This window comes from Diorhabda sublineata, chromosome X, assembly GCF_026230105.1.
Source record: "Diorhabda sublineata isolate icDioSubl1.1 chromosome X, icDioSubl1.1, whole genome shotgun sequence".
In the NCBI taxonomy this organism is placed as follows: domain Eukaryota; kingdom Metazoa; phylum Arthropoda; class Insecta; order Coleoptera; family Chrysomelidae; genus Diorhabda; species Diorhabda sublineata.
Window position 1 is genome coordinate 21,737,975 of NC_079485.1, and position 23,863 is coordinate 21,761,837.

The 23,863-nt window shown below is 30.9% G+C and overlaps 2 protein-coding genes and 1 long non-coding RNA gene across 10 annotated transcripts in view; 1 reads left to right on the forward strand and 2 right to left on the reverse strand.

Moving 5' to 3' along the window:
• Positions 1-858, reverse strand: part of LOC130451427 (pleckstrin homology domain-containing family J member 1-like) — a 33,630-nt gene extending 32,772 nt beyond the window's left edge. Inside the window, exons 1-2 of one of the 2 annotated variants that reach the window (XM_056790435.1) lie at positions 714-858; positions 2-478 (exon numbers count right to left, since the gene is read on the reverse strand). In XM_056790435.1, the coding sequence (XP_056646413.1) occupies positions 2-478; positions 714-751 (515 nt within the window). In that variant the 5' untranslated portion in view covers positions 752-858. Of the gene's footprint in view, position 1 lies in introns of both variants that reach the window. The other variant, XM_056790434.1, reaches the window with a different exon arrangement.
• Positions 859-1,050: 192 nt separating this feature from the next.
• LOC130451423 (kinesin-like protein KIF3A) lies at positions 1,051-23,481 on the forward strand. Of its 4 annotated transcripts, none has more exons than XM_056790429.1 (8): positions 1,051-1,494; positions 1,579-1,710; positions 8,547-8,763; positions 9,893-10,420; positions 11,414-11,611; positions 12,407-12,684; positions 12,740-13,157; positions 16,605-20,742. In XM_056790429.1, exons 3-8 carry the CDS (start codon positions 8,551-8,553, stop codon positions 16,839-16,841), a joined length of 1,872 nt encoding a protein of 623 aa, XP_056646407.1. In that variant the 5' UTR covers positions 1,051-1,494; positions 1,579-1,710; positions 8,547-8,550; the 3' UTR covers positions 16,842-20,742. The 4 variants fall into 4 exon arrangements, with proteins under 4 accessions (XP_056646407.1, XP_056646408.1, XP_056646406.1 ...); XM_056790428.1 differs by lacking the exons at positions 1,051-1,494; positions 1,579-1,710 and adding exons at positions 8,266-8,486; positions 23,225-23,481 and having other exon boundaries at positions 16,605-16,836; XM_056790430.1 differs by lacking the exons at positions 1,051-1,494; positions 1,579-1,710 and adding an exon at positions 4,454-5,886.
• LOC130451428 (uncharacterized) lies at positions 1,585-8,253 on the reverse strand. Of its 4 annotated transcripts, XR_008910730.1 has the most exons (4): positions 7,999-8,225; positions 2,660-4,458; positions 2,369-2,570; positions 1,585-2,315 (listed from the first exon to the last, which is right to left on the reverse strand). It is a non-coding gene; the product is annotated as an uncharacterized LOC130451428 (long non-coding RNA). The 4 variants fall into 4 exon arrangements; XR_008910732.1 differs by having other exon boundaries at positions 2,383-4,458; positions 7,999-8,253; XR_008910729.1 differs by having other exon boundaries at positions 2,369-4,458; positions 8,115-8,238.
• Positions 23,482-23,863: the final 382 nt, after the last annotated feature.

The following is a 23,863-nucleotide window of genomic DNA, read 5'->3' on the forward strand; positions in this document are numbered from 1 at the left end:
CCCTTCAAATGTTATTAAATTATCTACATCAATGTCTCTACTTGTTCCACTTGTTTCCTTGATATCAGAGTAACTTCTAGTTTCTTCACATGTACTAATTATATCAATATTACTATAAAATGTGGACTTTGATGTTTTTTTGTTTGTTTTTTTAACTTCACTATGTGTCACAATACAATTTTTACTTTTAATGTACTCTAACACGGGGTCTTCACCTACTTTCATACTAAGTTTGGTCTTCAAAATAATGTACTGAGAACGCCAGTATTCATATGAAGCCCTTTTAAGTGCTATGACCCATGTAGCAACATCTTTTTCACATCTACATGAAAATATATGTTTTGCTTCGTCATCACGAAGTTTGTCGTTGACTTTGAATGTAATTGAGAAAGCAAATGGTATTCCTCTATGAGGTTTTTCATAAGACACTTGGGCATTTTCCAATATTAAAATACCAATCGGTTCTTCTTCGGCAACTCTGTAATAAAATAAAATGTTTAGTATCAACTTAAAATATCGTTCTTTGAATGAGGGGCGTTGATACCAATCCGACCAGTCATTTCCTATAGGCCTCATATGATGCATAACTCCTTCTAAATCTGCATTATTTTCACCAAGTGAAATAAGCTCCCTATCATTGTACTTCATTTTATATTATAACTGCAAGTGCTCTGTAAGGCAGTTATTATTTACTACATTGAATAATTATAAACCTTAATCTATTTTTGCTGCAAATAACCAACAACCACATAAAATACGACTTTTCGGAAACTATAATCGGGTTAATCCGATCGTGATCTGAATGTTCGGAAAATAACTTGGATCACGTCACTGTTCGGAATCCAGCTAGAACCATATGACAGAATCCGTTCTAAATAAAGTATAAAAATCATATATGTAATACTTCTATATGGACAGTTGGTATGGGAAAAAACGTCCATATAGGAGTGTTACATATATGATATAAATGAGTAACTGTGATTGTTTATGTGTTATACACAGAACATAACAAAGGTAGAGTATGTTCTGTAGTGTTATCTTTTACTCTGCAGAGGAGTAATTCCTATATCAGGGCCAAACATAATAAATGCCTTCCTTCACATGAATAAAATCCTTATCCCAATTACAAAAACCCAACGAACCTCTCTATCCTTTGTTTATGTGTTTTTTGTTGAGAAAGTATGTAACATCTTATAAAAAAATAATACTTACTAGATTAGTGATCTTATTATATTGCGCGATTGATGTTTAAAAAAGAAGAAGACAAGTAACCTTTGAAAGTATAGCACGGTCTTACATGGGTTATTTTCCAATTTATCAAGCACTGCACGAAACCTATGTCCTCAACGCTCATGAGCTTGGTACACAAAAATCACATGGAACCAACTTCCCATGAGTTTTGTATCAAGTGACAAATATTAAAATAGAACCCAAATTATTTGTTGCCGGGTCTGGATTAATTGAATACAAAAATGACTATGGAAGCACTTCTTTGTGAGTATACCGGTATACCTTATTATTTATACTTTATTTTAAATAATAAATATCACCCAATTTAATGTAATGTACAATTTGTAGATTGTGCATTGATACTATGGCTGACTGGTCCACTTCTTCATCTTCAGATGAAGAGGAATCTCGTACAATTACAAAAATTGAAAATTTTGTAGAACAGTCCAATGACACAAGAAACGTTCAGAGAGCTTATTGGTATGTGCTTATTAACCTCTTACATTTGTAAATGAAAAATTCTAATTCTCCTAATTTTGATGGTCATTATAAAAAATGTGGTGAAATAAACTTGTTTTTGCCTCTTGAGACAAATATAGGATTATTTGCAAAGAGGCTTAAATAAAATGAAAATGTACTATACTAACATAATAACACTTTATTTAACCCTAGCTTCATTATGTTTGGAAATACTAGCACAATTCATAAGCTTTAGTCCGACAGATTACTCCAGGTATTTATTATAAAATAAATGAAATTGTCATATTTCCATGAATTTTTTATTTACACAGCCAGATATAATTAAAATAATGTGAAACGAATAAACATAATATTTTTAAATACAATTTGTACATACTTCTGCCTGATGTTCCAGGCACATGTATTTTTTACGCACTTAACACCGAAACTGTCATTCTGCGTTTTTTTAAGAGCAAAAAGCGCAGGTTTTCCGTTTTTGACTGTCTTTGACTTCTTCCCCTAAAATATCTTCAATTTTCCTCTTCAGGTTGCGTTGCAAAGTTGGAATGCTTAGTCTCTGACAAAGCCAAGGTGTCATTAGATTCTCACAAATGGCGTAACCAACACTACAATAAAATTATAACAGAATTCTATATTACATTAACAAAGGCATATATACCTATCTATAGATACCTTGTAGTCTTTCATACTAGCAAATACTTCCCCTCTGCAAATCAGAGTCAAAGTCCATTTTCTTCACATGACTGGACGCTAAGGCGTTTTCAGCCCTTTTTATAATTTTGTTGTGTCATCTATAAAAGCACTAATGCTGGAAAGTTTTAGGACATGTTTAAAAGCCATTATTTTCTTAACAAAAGGATCTGTAAAAAAACAAAAAGGTACTACAAAAATAATATAGACATAACCTCAACAAGTTTTAAAGCAGAATTAATATGTTAAATTAACTTACCTGGTTAAAAACTAATAAAAATCTAAATCGTCTACAACCACATGCTGTTCCTGAAGCAAAGGAAATAAGGGACCCAAAAAGAAGAAAATTAGATTCTTCTATCCAGATAAAAAGTACTGGTTTATCTGGACGTGGTAATATTTGTCTAATGTCTATTAAAAATGATACTATTACTACAGTTTTTTAGATTGTGAGCCCAGGCCATTGACATCAACAGCAGATCCAGTTATGGAAACATTCCTACGACCTTCATTACAGCAGGATATTCAAACAGAAGAATATCTAAGTTGTAATACCCAAGAAAGGGGTAAATTATCACGCAAACAAATGTTAACACAATTTAAGTGTTCATTAAAAAAATTACTACCACCAGCATCTGCTAAGTTTGTGAAAATGCAGGCATAAAACATGCCTGTGAATGCTGGTTTAAATGAAAAGTTATTCGAGAGTATAAAACCCAAAATTGAGGCATTGAATGAATTAGACAGATATTGTATTTTATACATTGGTGAAATGTTTTCTAAAGATGAAATTATTGGGTTAGAAGATTATGGAAAAAGTAAAACAAATATTGGTTTCTGATCTGGGAAGAAATTTTATACAAATGGCAAATGTGATGGAGAGATATCCTTTCTTTAAGGTAAAGGAGATTAAAGTTTGGTATGTTTTTGACCCACCACATCTAATAAAAGCTGTAAGAAACAACTTAATGGCACATACATTTACATTCAAGGAGAAAACAGCCTCGTGGAAATATATTGAAGATTTCTTCAATGTAGATAAAAAATTACATTTCAGACTAGCCCCAAAATTAACCAATTCACACATTTGCCAAGCAATTTTGAGAAAATGAAGGTCAAATTAGCTACACAAGTGTTGAGTGCTACAGTAGCAGCAGGTCTAAATACATTAGTGAGCCTGGGTGCACTACTGTCGGAAACAATTGGTACTGCATATATTATTAAAAAGTTTAATACATTGTTTGATGTGTTTAACGCCTCATCAATAAATACATACAAACCTTTAAATTCAGCATTCGTGGGCAATAGGAAGCAAATAGAGTTTCTAAACGAAAGAATGATGGAAAGGAACCAGAGTAATTGAGAATGGTTGAGATATCACAGTACTATTTGACTATATTATATATTTTCGTATCCAGAATATATATTTATTTATCTCGACCACCTTCTGAAAACCAACCAAAAGATCCTAGTTAATTCCAATATAATCCCTATACGTCGGTTTATATCTCCAACCAAAAGAGTACTTATTTTCAATGTTTGTCCATCCATTCCCCATTCCGTCATTGAGAAAGCATTGCATGACTTAGGGTTATCACTTTCCTCTCTTTATATCTACGTCAAATGTGGCTAACCTGATAATGAATATGCACATGTCCCCAGCTTCCGCCGTGTAACTTGCATATTACCTACAATACTACACATAGAATATTCATTTCTACCCACAAACTCGAATGCTTTTTCTGCAAACAGGCTGGGCACATTACTGATTCATGCCCCAACACTTCCATCCCACAAAAAATCCTTCTCTTAAATCAAATGATTCCTTAAATCTCTTTTGTGCTAACCTTACCACTACTAATACTTCAGTTATACCCGTAGTATCCTCGGAGAACACACCTTCTCGTTTTTTTCCTCTAATTTCTTTTTCAAAAACTAGTGAAAAACGTCCCTGTTCGAATAACAGCAGCCTCGACTCGCCACAGCCTATATCTTCTACTGATACTCTTCCAGGTCCAATGCTTCCCCTATAATTTCCAACATCCAGCTCCAGAATTCCTGCAAAAAAGAAGACCAAAAAATCTAGACTGACCTTTAAAAAACCGTATTATACGTCTAATCAATAGAATTAAATTTAAACTTCACCCCGATCAAAAAGCTCCTTCCGAAATGTCTCTTACTGATGACGGGAATACCACTGACTCCTCGACATTATCTCAGTAATGACTCGTTTCTTTCTTTTTAAACTAGTACATTCTCTCTGATATAGTGGAACTGCGATGGATTTTATCCTCGACTAGAATGAATTCAGAAAATCATTTCCTCCCACAAACCTGACTTCCTTTGTCTCCAAGAAACCAACTTCAAAATTGATCATCATCGCAATTTGAGAAACTTTGAAGGATATAATTCGTACGAACTGCATAAGAGCCAGTGGGGGTACTTCAATATTTGTATCCAGCGATATATACTTATCTCATCTCCCACTAACAACAAACCTTGAAGTAGTAGCTGTTACTACTTGGTGCCCCTATAAATTTACCATTTGCAGTATATACATTACACCGGATCACCCCCCTTAATGAAAAAGAATTAACAGACTTAATTCTTAAGCTTCCCCAACCATACATCCTTGTTGGAGACTTTAATGCACTAGAGACAACACAATAGAAAAAGTCATAAATTCAACTGGTCTGTTAAATACTGGATCGAAAACTCACTTTAAGATCTCAGGTTTCTACTATGTTATTGACCTCAGCTTCAGTAACCCTAAAACTGCACTTTCTCTTTCTTGGCAAGTTTTCGATAACCTACATGATAGCAACCACTTTCCTATTTATTATATTCAATCTCTATAATAAAGAAACTATTGCCTAAAAAATGCAAACTGGCATAGTTTATTCCTCTCTCCGGATCCTACTTATTATCTTTGAGCATTTCTACACATATAAACGATACGCTAGATATGTTGCCTAAATGCATACTCAGATTGATGAGAATTATAACCCAAGAACAATAGTAAAAGAGATAAACGATTTCTTATAATGCAATGTAGGTGGCAGACTATTTTGTAAGGAAAAATAAAGAGAAGCCAGTGATAATTGTAAAATTTGCAACACCATCAGTCAAAGCAAATGTATGTAAAAACAGGAAGCAAAGAAGCCTTTTCACAACTAAGCTAAGCTGTCACCAGTGAAAACAAGTTACTCGTAACCAAATATTTATTAACGAAAAGTTAATTCATAAAAAAATATTGTTTAACGAGGCCTTAAGGTTTAAAAAAGATCACCAATACAAATTTTGCAGGTTTAGAAATAGAAAAGTTTTTATTCGTAAAGATGAAAACTTACCCATTATAAACATACAAAGTAAGGAAGACCTACCAGCTTAATATGTGCAATATAAAACTACATACAAAGAACATTTGTGTTATTTATGGAGAATATAAATGTTCAAGAACTCAACGATTTTAAAGACCTAAAGAATGTAAGTGTACCTGAATCTAACTTTAGAATCTTTTACGTGAACGCTAGATCAATAAGAAACAAAGTTCGTGAACTTGAAGCAAATTATTTCATAATGTAGAACATTTAAAGTTACAGTATGAAGAAGTACAAATAAATCTTAAAGCAGCCATAAGAAAAGCAAAGACTAATTTCTACAATCAAACTATGGAGTCAGTGAAAGGAAATAGGAAGAAGACATGGAAGTTTTTGAATAAAATTATTAACCGTTCTAATTCCAAATATCTTTGCATACCACACATACTGGAAAATGACACTATAATAATGCATGATAATAATATTGCTACTTGTTTAAACAACTTCTTTGTCAGTGTTGGCCCTAAACTTGCCTCCAACATAAAACTTCCTAGTTTTACCCCACCAGTTACCCAAGAGCAGCATAATTCTTTATTCTGGACACCTGTAACACCTAGAGAAATAGAAGACATCTTACACAAATTCAAAAGTGGCAAAACACCAGGAGATGATGCTATCACAGTGGATACACTAAAAGAGTTATGAGGTCATATTGGTCCCATACTTGCAGATCATGTAAACCTTAACCTTGAGGCAGGAGTAGTCCCAAATAAATTAAAGCTGGCTAAGGTAATACCAAATTACAAATGGTTTTCGTCTAAAAAGCAGTACTACACCAGCAACTATTAACCTGCTTACCAGAATCCCAGAAAAGCTAGACAGCAGTTTTAAGTATGTGCTTATATCACTTTATCCTAAGAAAGCTTTCGACACTGGACTGGAATATGCTATTGGATATCCTGAATCGACTGGGCGTTAGATGTCTTGCATGGAAATGGTTTCGGACTTACCTTGAACACAGGTACCAGTATGTAAGCTACAATAATCAAAATAGCCCAACAAAGATGTGCATGTGTGGAATCGGGCTCGATAATAGGACCAACTCTGTTCATGGTTTATGTAAATTATAGACTTCAAATTTTCATGGGAAGCACATATAGGCAGTATCTGCAGGAAGATAGCACCAGCAGTTAGAATGCTTGGGAGAGCCTCCACCATTTTGTCTTACAAACACTTACTAAAATTATACTATTCATTTATCCATTCCCACGTCTTATACATGACACTATTGTGGGGGAATGCTGTTGCAACACATCTTCATCCATTGAATGTTCTGCAAAACAAAGCTATCACATGAGTCTTTGGTTTGCCTCATATTCACCCTACATTAGGCAACGGAATTTTAAATGTAAAACTGTATATATACAGCAAGCAACCAACTTCATACACAGATGTCAAGGGAGGGAGGTAAACTCCTTTAATGTTATTAGGGATATTCACCATAACAGTGTCAGATCAGCAGACCATCTACGAACCACAACAGCTAGAACTACAATGGGCCAAAGGTCAATTGCATTTCAAGGACTAAGGTACTACAATCAGCTGCCAAGAGAGACTAGAACTCTTAGTGTGAACAGGTTTAAAGTGGACCTTCGGAAGCTAATTCAGCAAAACTTTTAAAAGCCTGTCATAAGGACACTGTACACTATTTCGCTTTCAAGTCTCACATGGCACTACCCAGCCACAGGTACTTTATACTGAGAAATTATGGATATTTTCGTTTTTGTAAATTTTTGTTTCTTTCTAAACAAGTAAAACATAATTTGTTTTTATGTAATAGTGGCATAAGTTCAAATTTTTTTTATTCATAATCATTTTAGAGATTAACTATTACCATCTAATAATAATAATATTATAATATAATTAAGTAAAAAAATAAACAATAATTATTAAATTATGTTATGAAATACAATAGAGATAGAGAAATTAAAGTTTTCGAAGGCTCATCTATTCTTAAATACTTTGTCAGAACATTACAATATCCTCTACAACACTCTTAAATCAGAAGTTTTGTTGCAAGAAACCTCATAAAACCACTAACTGAATTTGTGGAGTTGTGTAGCCATGTGATAATAATTGTGTCATTGTGCATTTTGTTTGAAAATTTTCAAGTTAGTTGTATTTATTAAAAATTTGCACAAAATACTAAATAACTATTATTAACTGGTTACCTTGTCTTAAAATAGATAAACATTTTTGCAATGTAACCACTACATACCTCTCTGTGCTATGTAGGATACAATGACATCATACATTATCACAATAAATCGTTTAAAAATCTTTTGAAATGGTTCTAATAGCTTCACAAAATTATTTCAACATAAATCAAATCACCTAAATGTTTTATGCAGCTGAAATTAACTAAAAATTGTAATGGCAAGAAAACCCAAATTCTAGAAACAAAGTCAGATATACAGTTGAGGAACTTAGGTTATCTTTCAATTTCGTCGCGCTCGTTTGCTAAAGTCTGTATCAACTAGGTGAAAGCTCTTTCTGATTGGCCTGGAATGTGTGCTTTTTTTGTAAGACCGTGGCTGTGAAGGCTTAGTGGAATTCACAAAAAAATAGGAAGAAGAATAATGAAATATTAAATCAATCGATTTTTGTTTTGGCAGCTATCATGGTTATGTATGTAGTTCTTATGAAAATGTGAATTAAAAAATACTCTGAAAATCATATAAGATCCAATAAATAGATAAATTCAAGGTAAACATTGTAATAAAATTTAAAAAATGTGTAGGTCATATTTCAGTGACATTTTTTCAGAAATATGGAAAACGGTACTGGGTTGGAATATCAACAATCCCAAGAAAATGTAAGGGTCTTTATAAGGGTAAGGCCGCTTAGTAAAAAAGAACTGTCTGAAGGAAATGAAAATATTGTTTTATGCGATTATAGAGAAAATCTAATTGCATTAAGAAAAAATGGAGAGCATACTAAGCCTTTTAAATTTGATCATATATTTGGATTGGATACTACACAAGTAAGTCTTTTTTGTTATTTAAGGTTATCATTTAATACAAATATGTAACCAAATAATAATTGATAATTAATACCCATATACTAGTTACAAGTACAAATAATTTAATCTATGTTATTCAAGTCCTTAAGGACTTTATTTGATGACCTCCTTCCATCTAATTGCAAAATAAACATAGACAAATAAGGTTAACATTGAATGTGTAATTTTATTTTATGACAATGAACTATTCATTGTTGTGAGAGATGTATTATCTAGTAATAGTAATGCCACAGTTTTTTTAAAGAAACTTGATAAGAATTATTGATACCTACATTATTGGAAAATAATAAATCATGAATACTTTTTTACATTAGAAACATAAGATCATGATAATTAATAAAATTGTATATAAACCAAATAACTATTGAATCATGGATAAAAAACTCAATGAAAGTTTATTTTAAACAAAAAATTTCTCAGCCATACTTAATAACAATGTATTCAAGGATATGCTTCATTGTTATATTAAGAAATAATATATTAGGCAGTTTTATCAGTTAAAACTTCTATCAGCTGTTCAAATGCTTTTTAAATATCAATTAATTATTTTCTTCTGACCCAAGTTTCCTATTCATATCATATTGTAATGATTTTTCAAACTATGTAAGGTATATTTTTTAGTTGTTTTTCACTTTCAAGAAAGATTTTCCCAAAAGTAAATTATGCAATTTATTACCACTTACTTTGTGAATACCATATCAATAGGATATCTACAAAAAGAATCTGCTCTTCCTTTTATTAAGTTTCATCAGTAAATCAAGTATTTTATGTTTATGGGTAATTTAATTAAGTCAAATTCATCAATTAAGGACAAGTTGCACTATTGATGTTAATTGTGTACAAATATATGTTATCAGAATACCACCATAAAAACATGTTTTCTTTTATTATCACATATTTATATAAATTTTTTATTCATACTTTTTTTTAAATTGAAAACAAAACAGAATTTTGCCCTTTCATCTCTAATGCACCCTTCTAACATTTTAAATATCTGTGGATTATGATTCATTAACATTTAGTTAGGTACAAATATAAGTCGACTAAAACAAAAAACAGAGTTTCTTTTTAATTTAAACTCATTTTTCAGTTGGAAATGTACAAGATGACAGCATTTCCAATAGTGGATAAAGTGTTAGAAGGTTATAATGGTACTGTTTTTGCTTATGGCCAAACAGGAACAGGCAAAACCTACACTATGGTAGGCAACCATTTGGTTCCAGAACTAAAAGGTATTGTGCCAAATACCTTCTCTCATATTTTTAGTCAGATTGCTAGAGCTAGTGAAGAAAAGTCATTTGTTGTAAAAGCCACCTATTTAGAAATTTACAATGAGGAAGTACGTGATCTCTTAGCCCAAAATCCCACCAAAAAGTTAGCGATACGAGAGAGAAAGGATATTGGTGTGTACGTAAAAGATCTTATGGGCTTTACCGTTGACTCTATACAAGCTGTCACTGAATTGATTAATCGTGGTAATAAAAATAGAATTACTAGATCTACTTTGATGAATGATGTTAGCAGCAGGTCACATGCAATTTTCACTGTTACTATTGAGTCTAAGAATAGACAGGATAATAAAACTACTGTGGGAAAGTTGAACTTGGTTGATTTGGCAGTAAGTTGAAAACTAATTGTTAAATTATTTCTGCATCTGATGTTAGCCATAATCATATAATTATAATTAAAAAAACATTGTAATGATTATCTCATTTAGAATTTAAAAATTCTTCTTAACTATTAAAATGAAATTTTAACTGTAGTCAATTTATTAATATATACCTAAAAGTAAGATATATATGGAAAAAGGTAAATATTCAGAATTCATTTAAATTTTTTACATCTTAACTTATCTTGCCATGAATAGAAAACTATTAAATGTACAGGCGGTAGTGGCTATTTAAGTGGTTTAATGATTGATAGTATTCTGTTTTCAAGAATTTATGGTGTCATTTAGATTTCGATATCAATTAATTTTATTACATAGGCTTTTTTCGAGTCAATCAACAATGAATTCAGGTTATCTTCAGTAACAAACTCCACTTTTGTCTGGAAATATACAATTGTCGGGCAAAAGTGAGAAAGTGGAAAAAGACATGATCCATTTTGGTAGAATGCTATTGGATAAGGTAGCAGATTATCTATATTTTTCATTAGAAGCAACATGCTAATCTGGTGCTGTATTTAGAAAGTAGTGGAGGAATAATTTTACACCATGAGGGACACTATGTTTCACTAATAAAATACGAGTTGCCGCTCAATCTATAGCCTTTATATCTGTATCAACCATTTACCTTGGCTCCCAAGCTCGTTCGATCTGTTATCAATTTGTGTGAAACATGATTGATTACACACTATTCAATTTGTAGCATTCCTGACAGAGCTACTTCTTAAAGTTGAGGTGGCTTGTAATGTACTGCAAGAATATATCAACCTCAATATTATAACTAATAATTTTAACACATAAGTTGTCTAATGAAGCTGAGAATATAATAATTCATGGAGGAAAAAAAACTCAACATGTCTATCAAAATTTATTGAAATTAACGTACAGATAAGGGTGTTCACCTTTTTTTAAGACATTATATATTCTAATATGTCTATTTTTAAGGGCTCTGAGAGAGCGTCTCGTACTCAAGCAACTGGAGAAAGATTGAAAGAAGCTAGCAACATTAATCTCTCTCTTTCTGTTCTTGGAAATGTGATATCGGCCTTAGTTGATGGGAAAAGTACCCATATTCCCTATAGAAATTCAAAATTAACAAGACTTCTGCAAGATTCTTTAGGTGGCAATTCAAAAACAGCTATGGTAAGTTTAATTTATTTTCCAAATTAGCATAAAATGTAACAAAACCTTTTTTTATATGTTTTTAGTATAATAAGATGTTTGAAATTCAGTATGCACGTGAACTAAAACATTATTTATTATTAATTGAATTTGTTTCTAAGTGCCTTTGTATTCCAAATGAGGCAAGTTAACCATAATAGTTTGTTATGTACTACTTACGTCATTCTATGTCAGATTATCAAATAATGCGCTTAATTAGAGTGTAATAATACCTTATTTTTCATGCATCAATACTTGAACATGGAAATATTCTATTGAATATTCTCTATTTATAAATATATAATATTGGAAATCTTTTGTAAGAACATAGCGATTCGTAAACAAAAAATGTAAAATCTGTAACCAACTTAATTACCATCTATCAGTGTAAGTTTTAATAGAACATTTCGATAAATTATACTATGCTAAACTGTTTCACTCCATCTCCGCTTCACTTTACCAGAGTGTAGTGGGAATGTGTAAATGAGGGTTTACTTTCAATGATAAATTTTTCAATGGGACACTTATTTTTTTCATGTGTTGTGATTAAGTTGCCTTCCAGGTCCTTAGAGTGATTTCAAAATTATTTATTCTTTGGGTTATTTAAAATAAGTGTTTATTGACATGGTTTTGAAAGAGCTATAAATTGTAAGGAAAAAGGAAGATATAAATACATTCACAGCTGACTAGGATGAAATATATGAACCTATCTCTATAAAAGATGTGGTCTTTATCATGATAGGTGTTATGTTATAATGTTTTCCATCTTTATTTCAGATTGCTATGATTAGTCCTGCTGACATAGATTATGAAGAAAGCATGTGTACACTAAGATATGCATCTAGGGTCAAATTTATTAAGAACTGCGTTAAAATTAATGTTGAAGAAAAAGGACTAATTGAAGGTTTTGAACTTGAAATTGCTGAATTGAAAGATCGACTTGCTCAACTAAGTGTAATGGAACAGCGAAGGGAACAGAAGAGGAAAGACAGAGCAGTTAGTGCTGAAGAAAAGGAGAGATTCAAACAAACTGCGATGGAATTGGAGAGAACAGAGTAACTATCATCTTTTTTTTTTGATGAATGGGTTTTAAACTTAAAATAATTTTAGAAAAATAAAGAACGAGCTAGAAGAAAAGGTGGCCTTAATTCAAAAGAAAATTCTTGTTGGTGGTGAAAATTTACTGGAAAAAGCTCAGCAACAAGCATTTTTCTTAGAATCTTCTGCAGCTGAATTAGAAAATTTAGACAGGAGTCATCAACATTTAGAAGAGCAACTAAATAAAAAAACTCTAGAAAAAATAGATGTAGAAGAACAGTATTCTTCATTACAAGAAGAAGACGTCGGTCTTACTAAGAAGCTGAAAAAAGTTCAGTTGTTTATAAAAGAAGCTAAGGAAGAACATTCTGATAAAGAACGAGAATACCAAAGAGATTTAGAAGCACTATATGACAATAATAGGTTATTAGTTCGGGAAACCCAACTTGCTAATCTTATTTTAGATAACTACATACCTTCTGAATATTTGGTAATTTTTTTTTGTTTTATATTATAATCAGAATTACTCATTGTACATTGTACATTCTAAGGTATGTAAACAATCAAAATGGCAAAGATCTTCATATTTACTCACTCAACCTAGATATGCTCGATCCAAAAAGAGATAGAGTGTAAACAGAGGTGGAAAAATATTTATAACATTATGGCAGCTAGCAACAGAAGTGTTGTAGAAATCAGTGGAGGCTAAGTATTAAGCAATAAAGAGATACAGGACGACAACAAAGCTCTTTGTCTTTGTTTTGGACCTCTTAAGTTCGCCTTAAGCCGAGATAAGATGTTTCTCACTCCAGAGGCTTTTTCTCTCACTAGCTCTTATTGCTTCGTGAAATTCAGTCTGGCATCGATAATCACTCCCAAGTATTGATTGAATAGCCGAAATCTGATCTCCTGCTCCACGACTTGCAACTCCATCGTCTCCGTTTTTTTTTCTGTGTGTGGTGTGTTTTTTTATAAAGGTGTAGAAAATAATTTTTACGTATCATCAGGACCAGATGAAGTCTGGAATGTCGGGCTCAATTCCGACTAAAAACCTACTCCCTCTCTCTTCGACCTTTTCCCGTTAGTCAAGCTATAATTGACTGCTCCATGCGGTGTACCCAGGTGTCTATGGGATAAGACGGTAAGCCTAGTGGCCATTTTCCGAAGACTTCCACTGTTTTTGCCATAGTCGTAGGCTGTTCTTCCGTTCTTTATTCATTAGTTCTGCTTGTGTTAATTGATTAGAACTTTTTCGCCAGTAGAGTGCACTTCTCTTTTTAGCAAGTAAGCTAAATGCAGCATTCCGGTTATAATGCACACTGCGTTTTGAGGCACCGTGCGGAAAGTGCTTGCCCTCTCAAGGCACTCAGTCTATATACTGGCATTACCTTCCTTCGCGATTCCTGTATAATGAATGCATCAGCCCATATTGGAATGCCATAAGTGTTAAGACTGTTCTGATCATCGCCAGCGCATCGGCATTTCCAGCTTGAGTAACAATAATAATAAATCGTCTTTATTGGTCTGATATGTCTACACAATATAATTTACAAAGTATACAATATACAGACATCATGCAACATCAGTGGCGAGATTTAACATATATATCATTCTTCCTCTTAACCGCTTATCTATGCAAAAGAACTTTATACAGTCTCAACTATAAACTTATAAATAATTATAAAAACTTAAATAAGATAAAGTTAGTTACATATTTGCTTTTTAACCAATTTAATTCATTAATTTTGGCAGAAATATGGTCATACTTTCTTCACTTAAGAATAAATCTACAACACACGTTTTGTTAGACAATACCAGAAATTCACAAAGCTTTTCCTTATCTTAAAATTGAGAATAGACCTGTACATATACATGTCTAAAGCTTGCACACAGTTAATAATATTGTTTTTGGTACGGTAAATTACACAAACCACTAAAGAAATCTGGCAATTCACTTTGATCTTCATCCATATATTTTTAAACCCATCCACTTTTTCTCTTATGTACAATCTCTCGCACTGGTAACCCTTCTTAATATACCACCTAACACCTCCTCCTCACCACCTGCAAGTAGTCCGTCATAAATGACATTTCACAGTAGCGGACCTAGAACGTTGCCTTCAGGTACCCTTTAAGTGATCCTGTACAATTTGGACCAGTCCCGGTGTAGTATTTCAGGATTCTGCCAAAGACGTCGCTTGCCACTAACTTAAGCAGGTATCTCGGGACGTTCATGTCGTTGAGGCTCACCAAGCAATATTTCTACTCCCTGCAATGGCGTCCTTAGCTGTGTTGATGACGAAGTTAATAGCATAGAGGGTAGAGCGTTTTTCGGAACCATATTGGTTATGAGAGCAGTGGTTCGATAACTCTTTCAATCCTACCTTGGATAATCAGAATTTTTTATGTGGTATCTAACATGCAAAGCAGATGGTAGGATGATGGTTCGTCAAGAGATTTTTTTTCCCTTAGACAGAAGCACTAGTCTCAGTCACAAGATTGTGTGACTTACCTCATTATATTTTCTACTTTCTTTTCGGCTTCCCCAACACTGATAGGGTGGTGTCTAGTGCTATTTTAAACGTCTCAGGTTTAAAGGTATTCACTGTCCATCCTACTGGAATTGTTTTTGTGTGGTCTTTTCTAGATTTCTCGCTAGTTGATACTTCCCATAGGATCGCACAGTAATTACTGGCAGTGTAAATGTCGCATTACCTCCCACGAGCTATTTCTGACTAGATTGCTGCTACGATGGAAGTGGCATCTCCTTTAATAAATGTACGTTTATTGCTTGTATTAAGTTAAATTATGTTCAGATTCCAATAGTGCTATTCCTCGAGCTTGCGTTTCTCTACTGCCCCAGTCAGTCGCCCATAAGATGAAATCTCCTGCTATTAACCCAGACAAACTTCATTTTGCTATGCTCTTTCAGTATTTTCTCCTTCGTCTTTGACTGCGTCCTGCGGGGCTGCAACGATTTCCTCTTTCGTCGCCATCTCATCAATGTCGCGAATTTCGATATCTTTCTGCGACCCCTTTCCAATCACTTATGCAGTGGCTACTGTCTGCATTAACCTTTGTGACAATTATAACTCTCCAGTAGCTATCCTGCGAATTTTATTAACTCGTGCCCGAATTTAGTCATGAGGGACATCTTTCTTAAACTCTGTGACTTCTTGCGATGCAGCTTCTATTTGAGATTTTACTATCTGCCAGTTGTCTGCTTATTTTTTTCGGGGGGCTTCATTACTCCATTTTTGAGTGGAGTTGGCATTATCTCCTTCATTTTCTTTTTTTCATTAGTTCCTCTTTCTGGTGAAGTTCGTTGCCTACGCTTTGTTCTACGTATTTCACGGTTGTTCCCAATTACTAATTCACAGTCAGCGTCTCAATGTCCACTGTAATTGTGGTCTCCGTGAGAGTTCGTTTATGTGGTGCTGTAACAAAGTTTTCCGCCAAATTAATAGGTCGTGTGTGCGAACTTTTACTTCATCTATGATATTTTTTCGATATAATCCTATTTAAAAGGTTATGTTTAATTTTATGATTTATCACAAGATGGTATTTTTGTAAGAAAATATTCTTCGAGTTATCTTACCAGATTTATACATTTACTTTTCTTATATCTTGATGATGATACCATCTGTTTTGTCATTTCTTTTGATGCACACAAAATATGACTGCTACAGCAGTTTTTTTAGTAGTACAAAAGTAGCCTTCATTTACAATGGATAGTTTGCCAATCTTTCACCACTTATTAGCTATGTCATAAGTTATCTGACTGAATAATCAGTGTTACTTTTGGTAATATCTGCCTATTAGAGAAAATATTCCTGTTGATTGCCAGAATAGTTTACACATCACAATATGTGAACTAATAGTAGAGACATTTCATGTTTAAATTGTTACATAATTACTATTTTTTTAACATTTCTAGAAAAAAATTCAGTACAATATGATTTGGAGTAATGATGGTCAAGAATACCAAATGAGGGGTGTTGCTTATACTGGTAACAATATGAGAAAACGTCAAAATACTAGTGCTGAAACCTTAATTCAGGTGAGATTTGATATGAAGCAACCTTTCCATAAGTATCCCGAAAGAAAAAAGGAGAAATCAAGAGACAAACGGCAACTTCCCAAAAGTTTATCGGCTGCACCAAAGTCACGTTAGTAGTAATTTATTTCATAACATTCAGTTGCAAAAAAAATCAATTGAATATCATTCTTTTTTTAAACCCATATTTTCAATTTATTCCACAAAATGATTTTGATGATTTTTTTCTTATAAAATGTTGTCACTATTTTTGTCTCTTTCAAAATCATTAAAAATATAAAGCTGTAATAGTATTACTTTGATTATTAAATTCAATTATTTGGAATGATAACTTGTAATAGTTAGAGGAGTCATATTAAATAATTTTATCAAATTTCAAAGCCACACATAAATCCTTTTTATCTATACACAATTTCCTCAAAACAAGTGTAATGTAACCTTGCTTCAAGAACATAGTAGAGTCACAAATATAACTAATTATTTCATTATATAATTGCATTTTCATATAATTTTTGCAGCTGAATGAAATATTTGTCTTGTATTGAAACCTATTATAGATTTCAAGCCATTAATACAATTTTATATAGACATGTAATCAGATCTCAAATCATGAAATAATCTTAAACAATAAGTTTTTTTATCATGCTTATAACCACTTATATTACTTGAATAAAGGTGCACAAGTAATTGTCTAAGGGTGAAAAGCATAGTTAGAAGGCACAATCACCGAGGTTCTAGATGTAATTCTACTAAACTATAGTAGTTTGCTATCTATCATGATTTTTGTTTTTTGAAATGGAAAATCGACAGAATGATATTTGCTTTTTAACTGAAGAAATCATCTAAAAAATAAATTATACGTATGTAACGATTTTATATATTATTTAAGATCATTAAAATTTTTGACTTAAGCATATCCATTATTGAAAATTCTCATATAGAAGCAAATCCCAGTGACTTGATTGTTTCAGTATTTTCCCTGTCGCTCTGCACGTCATTTACCACCTCGATTGTGATAGTATTCCATATGATTTTGTTGAGGGACTTTATTGGATATCTGTTTGTTTTAGAGTTTGAAAGAGGATATTTAGGTTTTTGGTTTTTAAAATAGGATGGCTTAAAAGGCTGATTCTGTTTTTAATGTTAGGATAAGTTTCATTCTCATAAAAGTGGTAATTTATATATTGTCCTGAGTTAGAAGGTTTCCCGTACCAGTCACTCATAAGTGAGTTGTTACTTCTGATTATTTTGGTGACTAAAAAAGGTAACCCTATTGGTTTCTATTTTCAAAATCAGAACTCAAGAAAAATTGTCTTCATTAAAGTAATTTTTTATATAATGAAGAGCAACAGAACACCTAATATAATAAAATGCTACACAAATCAAAAATTTTATGGCTTACCTAAAGTTCACAAAACCCCACTAGAGATATCTGCCCTATGTCTTAGTATTTAGATAATAGACTATAAGGTCATCAATACGATAAAAAAAATAAAACTGCATTAACTCACCATGAAATATCAAAAAAATTGATTCAATTATAAAGGTTCAAAAATTCTTGGAAAGGAATTTAATACACGAAAAAGAGAATTTTTCGAAATGGTTCACATTCATAAGAACGAAAAAGCTATAAATGATGAAAAAGATCTAAATAATTTAAGTGAAATTTATAACTCTACTTCGTAGATTCTAATAAAGCTACAAATAATTTAATCAAGTACTGCTACCAGATAACAATGCTACATTAAATTTATTGATTATAATGAACCATTAAATACCTTTGGGGAAACAAAATTCTGCAAATTATTTTGGTTGGAAGTCACATGAATCATTTGCTTTGAGGAATTTATGGTTCTATGTTCCATTCTAATAGGTTATCAGCACTGTAATCTTTCTACGTACCAATTATTAAATATGTATTGCGTATTAGAACATAAATTGATTAATATCAAAGTAAAATGAATTATTTGAGATCAGATTTGTCTTAAAAACATAGTCTGTATAATGGTTGGATATAGCTAGTAATTTCAATTTTTTTGTTACTCGTATAAGGTTACTATATGATTACCTTTATAATGTGAAGGGATTTGTATGCAATATAATATTTTTTAACAAAAACTGAAAAATAATATCGTTTTACAGTATAGTTTAGAGAAATATATCAAATATCCTTATAACGTTATCGTTATATATCATACTGTCGAAATAGAGGTGTAGGGGAGACTAAAGGTGAAGATGTCGCGTAGCACAGTCTGCTATACCTCACGGTTTGTCGTCATAAACTATAGGAATACAAATGACAATTAATTCTCACCTTCCAATTAATGATGTAATTGTTTGCTACAGTTTTCCAAATATCAGTATAATTTTGTAAATTGATTATTTTTTGCATAACCTCGTGTCCAAAATTATTTTTAAAATAAGTATTGCCTTGCGGTATTAATAGAACATTTTTAAAATATATTTTCATTTTTTATATGTGCTATATATTTATTTGGCTGTTTTTAAACTTATCGGTATTGTTATTCAGTTTTTGATAAAAAATATTAGTAATTTATGGATAAAACCTGGAGAAAATTGTATCTTATAGTGTTTTTCTAATTTGGGTATTTCGAAACTTCAACAATTATTTATTCTTTTTTTAGTTACTAATGCTTTTGATGGAAAATTAAAATAAAATAAGGTATTTATTACTCAACCTAAAGATCTTAACTTAAAAGTGCTATCTTTGAAGTAGAAATTAATCAAATCAACTTTCAAAACTATACTTCTTATAATCAATGCATATTGATATATCTACCTATGTCAATATTATAACAACTTCAATATGCTATTAGTAAAATATTATTAATCTTTAGATCAATCAGTACATTCTGTAATATTTTCTTTGAAACATTTGGACACAATTCTTGTATTTTAAATTTTATTAAAATAACCAATATCTATTTTCTAGGCATATGTATAAGGAAAGAAAGAAAATTTAAGAGCCTTGTTAGTTTTAGAGAACTTTTTTGGAATTCTCTAACGAATCCCACAATGATGAGAACCTCTTGCATTTGATAATTATATCTCATAAATTGATTTTTCCCCTTTGAGACAAATAAACCATTATCTATATCAAATTCTATTAAAGTCAAGTAACCTGAAGATTGGGAATATTTATACTTATTCACTTTACCTATCTACATTACAAAACTTCAACTTAAATTAGTGATTTAGATTGTATATAATATTTTTTGACAAAGTGTGGCAATTACTAACTAAACTTTTGAATTTATTTAGTCTGGTTTTCATACAATTACCAAAAGCACGCAACATTTTTTATCCTAATGGTAGACTATCACTTTTTTTTCTTGTCAGTGTCTGATTGTCTTTTGTTTATACTTCAAATAAATTTAAACAAAAACAATACATCATTGATTAGCAATTGGAAGGGGATTGGAGATTAGAAGTTTTTCTGTCAAAGCCGGACTAAATATACCGTTGTAGCTCGAAAAAAATTACAATTTGTTGAGAGTATAAGCTTCAATTATTTAATTTATTACTTTGAATTTCTGCTATTCAGCTTTAATTTTTGTCATATTTTGGATTGATTTTTTTGTTTGTCAATTTTAAGTTGTTCTAGAACACTATTACCTCTTTTATGTCCAATGAAAATTCGAATTAGCAGCTCTAGGTTTAAAGTTAAAATAACTTAGACACCACTATTTGTTGATCATAACTACCATAAAAGTTCTTTACAATATTTTCAAAGTCAATATTATTATTAATATGTGCTACCAGTTTGGTTCTAGTCTATTATTTAATAAGTATAATTTTAAGTTGCTTAAGACTGCTTTATTTTTAGCTCAGTCATTACAGAAATCATATTTTTATTAAGTTTTTAAATATTTATTAATCTATAAAGGCCAGTATTAGAATCATTGTGATGTTGAAATGTATCCCTTTACATACACTACTATTTTCTGTTAATTGCTGTAATAAAATTATTTCAACTAATAAACAAAATTTGAATATATTCATTTTCAATTCTAATCCTTATTTCTCGGATTTTAGAGTTGTGGTGACGTTTGAACGAATTACACTTTGGGTGTTTTAGATACAAAATTAACAATATCAGAAATCACCGAAAAACTTAATTAATTATCCCAGACGATGAATACATAAGTATTCGAAAGTTCGGAAAATATATTGAAGTTAGTCCACTTTGGTGTTTCATTGCCACGTTCTCAATATATATATATATATATATATATATATATATATATATATATATATATATATATATATATATATATATATATATATATATATATATATATATATATATATATATATATATATACACTCTAGGAGTGTATTATACACGTGAAAATAATGTAAAAAAACTCTTATGTTCTTATCCGATTTTCATTTGTTTTCAAGTTATAGCATATTAACAAATTATTACATAAAAATTTCCTTAATCATAGCGTTCTTTCAATAAATGTTCAAAAATACCGCCATTGACTTCTAAACATTTTCTGCTTTGTCTATGAAGAGCGTTTGTTGCTCTCCCAATTGATTCCTGAATATGTAGCACAAACCTTAAGTGTAGGCCAGAACTATGAAGTGAATTTGAGTAAAAAAAAGATATACCTGTCCATGACTTTTTATGCAACATCGAAAGTGGAATACAAGATTTAATAAACTATGAAAAAATAATATACGTCACAAAACGTGTAATATTTTATAAAATTTTCAGAACCAAAATTAAATCTCAAAATAATAAAAAATTACTACCATCGAACATAATTTTAAAAAAAACCAATCAAAAGTTTTAAGAGCTGACAAAACAAACAAGACTGTTTTAATGCAATCCAGAGAATATCTAAAAATAAGACACCTACTTGATAGAAAAACTAATGAAATCAATACCACAAAAAATTATGAACTAATAGATTCATGGGAGAAAATGAATATATAGGTCTAGACATTGCAAAAAAACTTAAAATTCGCAATGCCTTACCACCCAAAAATTTAAGGTTTGCTAATGCTTCATAAATAAAATATACCACTAAGACCAATTAATTCATGTATCCAATTACCTTTCACTCCTCTTTCGAAATATTTATCTAGCATTTTGAAAAAAATTGCAAATATGAAGCAAAGATAAACATGCAATCCCATAAAACACCCAAATATCACAAACGAGACAGTTGCCATCCTATCTGCCTTTTATACATTCCTGATTGAAAATATTTTTTATTTCATCATAAAAGCATTCTATAAAAATAATACTTTAGATAGTGCACAAACACATTGTTTTAGTGATAAATATATTTTGACATGGAGGGTTCCAAAGGTCAGCCCAATTTACAAATAGCTGTAATCTTTTAACATAACCCATATCTGCATTAGATGCTTCATCATATTACCAAATTGATGTAGAGGTGCCGCGCGTTCTTGTCTGAGTTACGCCAATCGATGACTATACATTTTTGTGGAGACACAAGCAGTATTTCAATACAAATGGACGTGGGCTACCCTAATTTAAACTATAGGAAAAAGTAACTTTTTGGAACTTTCGCTTCAGATGACGAAGAGAGTTATGATAACGCAATCAATATTTTACAACAAAATCAAAAACAAATAATTCATGAACTAAATATGCAAATATCATTACATGAAAAATGATTTGATCATTATAATTAATAACGACTTTATGACTTAACCAGCAAAAACTTCAAAATAATTTAGAAAAATTTCATTTATCATTTGAAAACAAAATAATAACTTTAAATAATTTCATTACATTTAATAGTACAATTTCACAAATTAATCTGGATTGTCAAAACTTTATTACGCTAATTGATAATATTGGAAACGCAATTACATTTTTTAAATTGAATAAAATCCATAGTTCAGTTTTCTCTATAAAGAACATTTGGAAATGATGAAAAATTTTAATATCATTTATAAACAATAGCAAATTTCATATCTTAACATATTATCTCGTTCTGGGCTTTCAAGTAACTTGTTCCAAACACAAAATAATCTTTGCTACCCAATATACCTATATTAAAATCTCAATCCTCTGAATTTCTCCATTTATAACTTGTTATTCAATCCTACGCGTCCAAGATTCTAGAAGTTATTTTAATTAAAGTAGAATGTCCTATTTGGGAAGGACAATATTTTTGTAAAGAAAAATTTAAACTCAAAGACAATTGGACTAAAGAACTGTTAAATGACCGCTCTCGTACAAACTGTTTCGTTAGTGATACGAAGAAACTATAATAGAATAAGTAACTAATAATGAAGTTTTAGTAATTCCAAATTTACAAACTAAAGTGTTATCCAATTGTGTTTCAGACCGCAATTTAGGTATAAATCATCCATTGATTATTAGAATTCCATGAAATTTCATATTCAAATAGAAAACGAAATCTTTTGAACTAACAAACAAATTAATAAAGGGAAATCAATAATTCTGACAAAATTATATTTTAAATTTTCAGATAATCAAATATAGAAATCACCGAATTTAAGTAAAATAGCTTTTGTAAAGTTTATAAAATAGACAAAATTGGGAAAAACATAAACCAATTCAAGAAAAACGAAATCTTTTCAACTAACACAAATTAAAAAAGGAAAATCAATAATTTTCACAAAATTATATTGTAAATTTTTAAATAGTCAAATATAGAAATCACCGAATTTAAGTAAAATAGATTTTGTGAAAGTTAAAATAGACAACATTGCGAAAAAAATAAAACAATTCAAGAAATAGGAAATCCACAAAGTCATACCACAATTGGACTATTTTCAGTAATACTCGAAATAATAATTTGTATAATCATTTTAATATTTTGGATAGTTCGAAAATTTACAGGAAAACTTTTAAGAAAACAAACAATTGACTAAATGAAGAAAGAAAATTTGAATCTGAAGAAAGAAGAGAAGCCAAGGAATAGGATCTGAGAAATAACACCATTATTTTTAATTCTTAGGGATGGAGGAGTTACATATAGAAAAATCCAGATTATTTTAAAAACTAAAACGCAAAAGATCGTATTAGTCAGCTTTTATTTTAATATAAAATACGAATTGTAATCATCTTTTAATGACTTTTTGTTAATTCATTCATCTAATGAGTC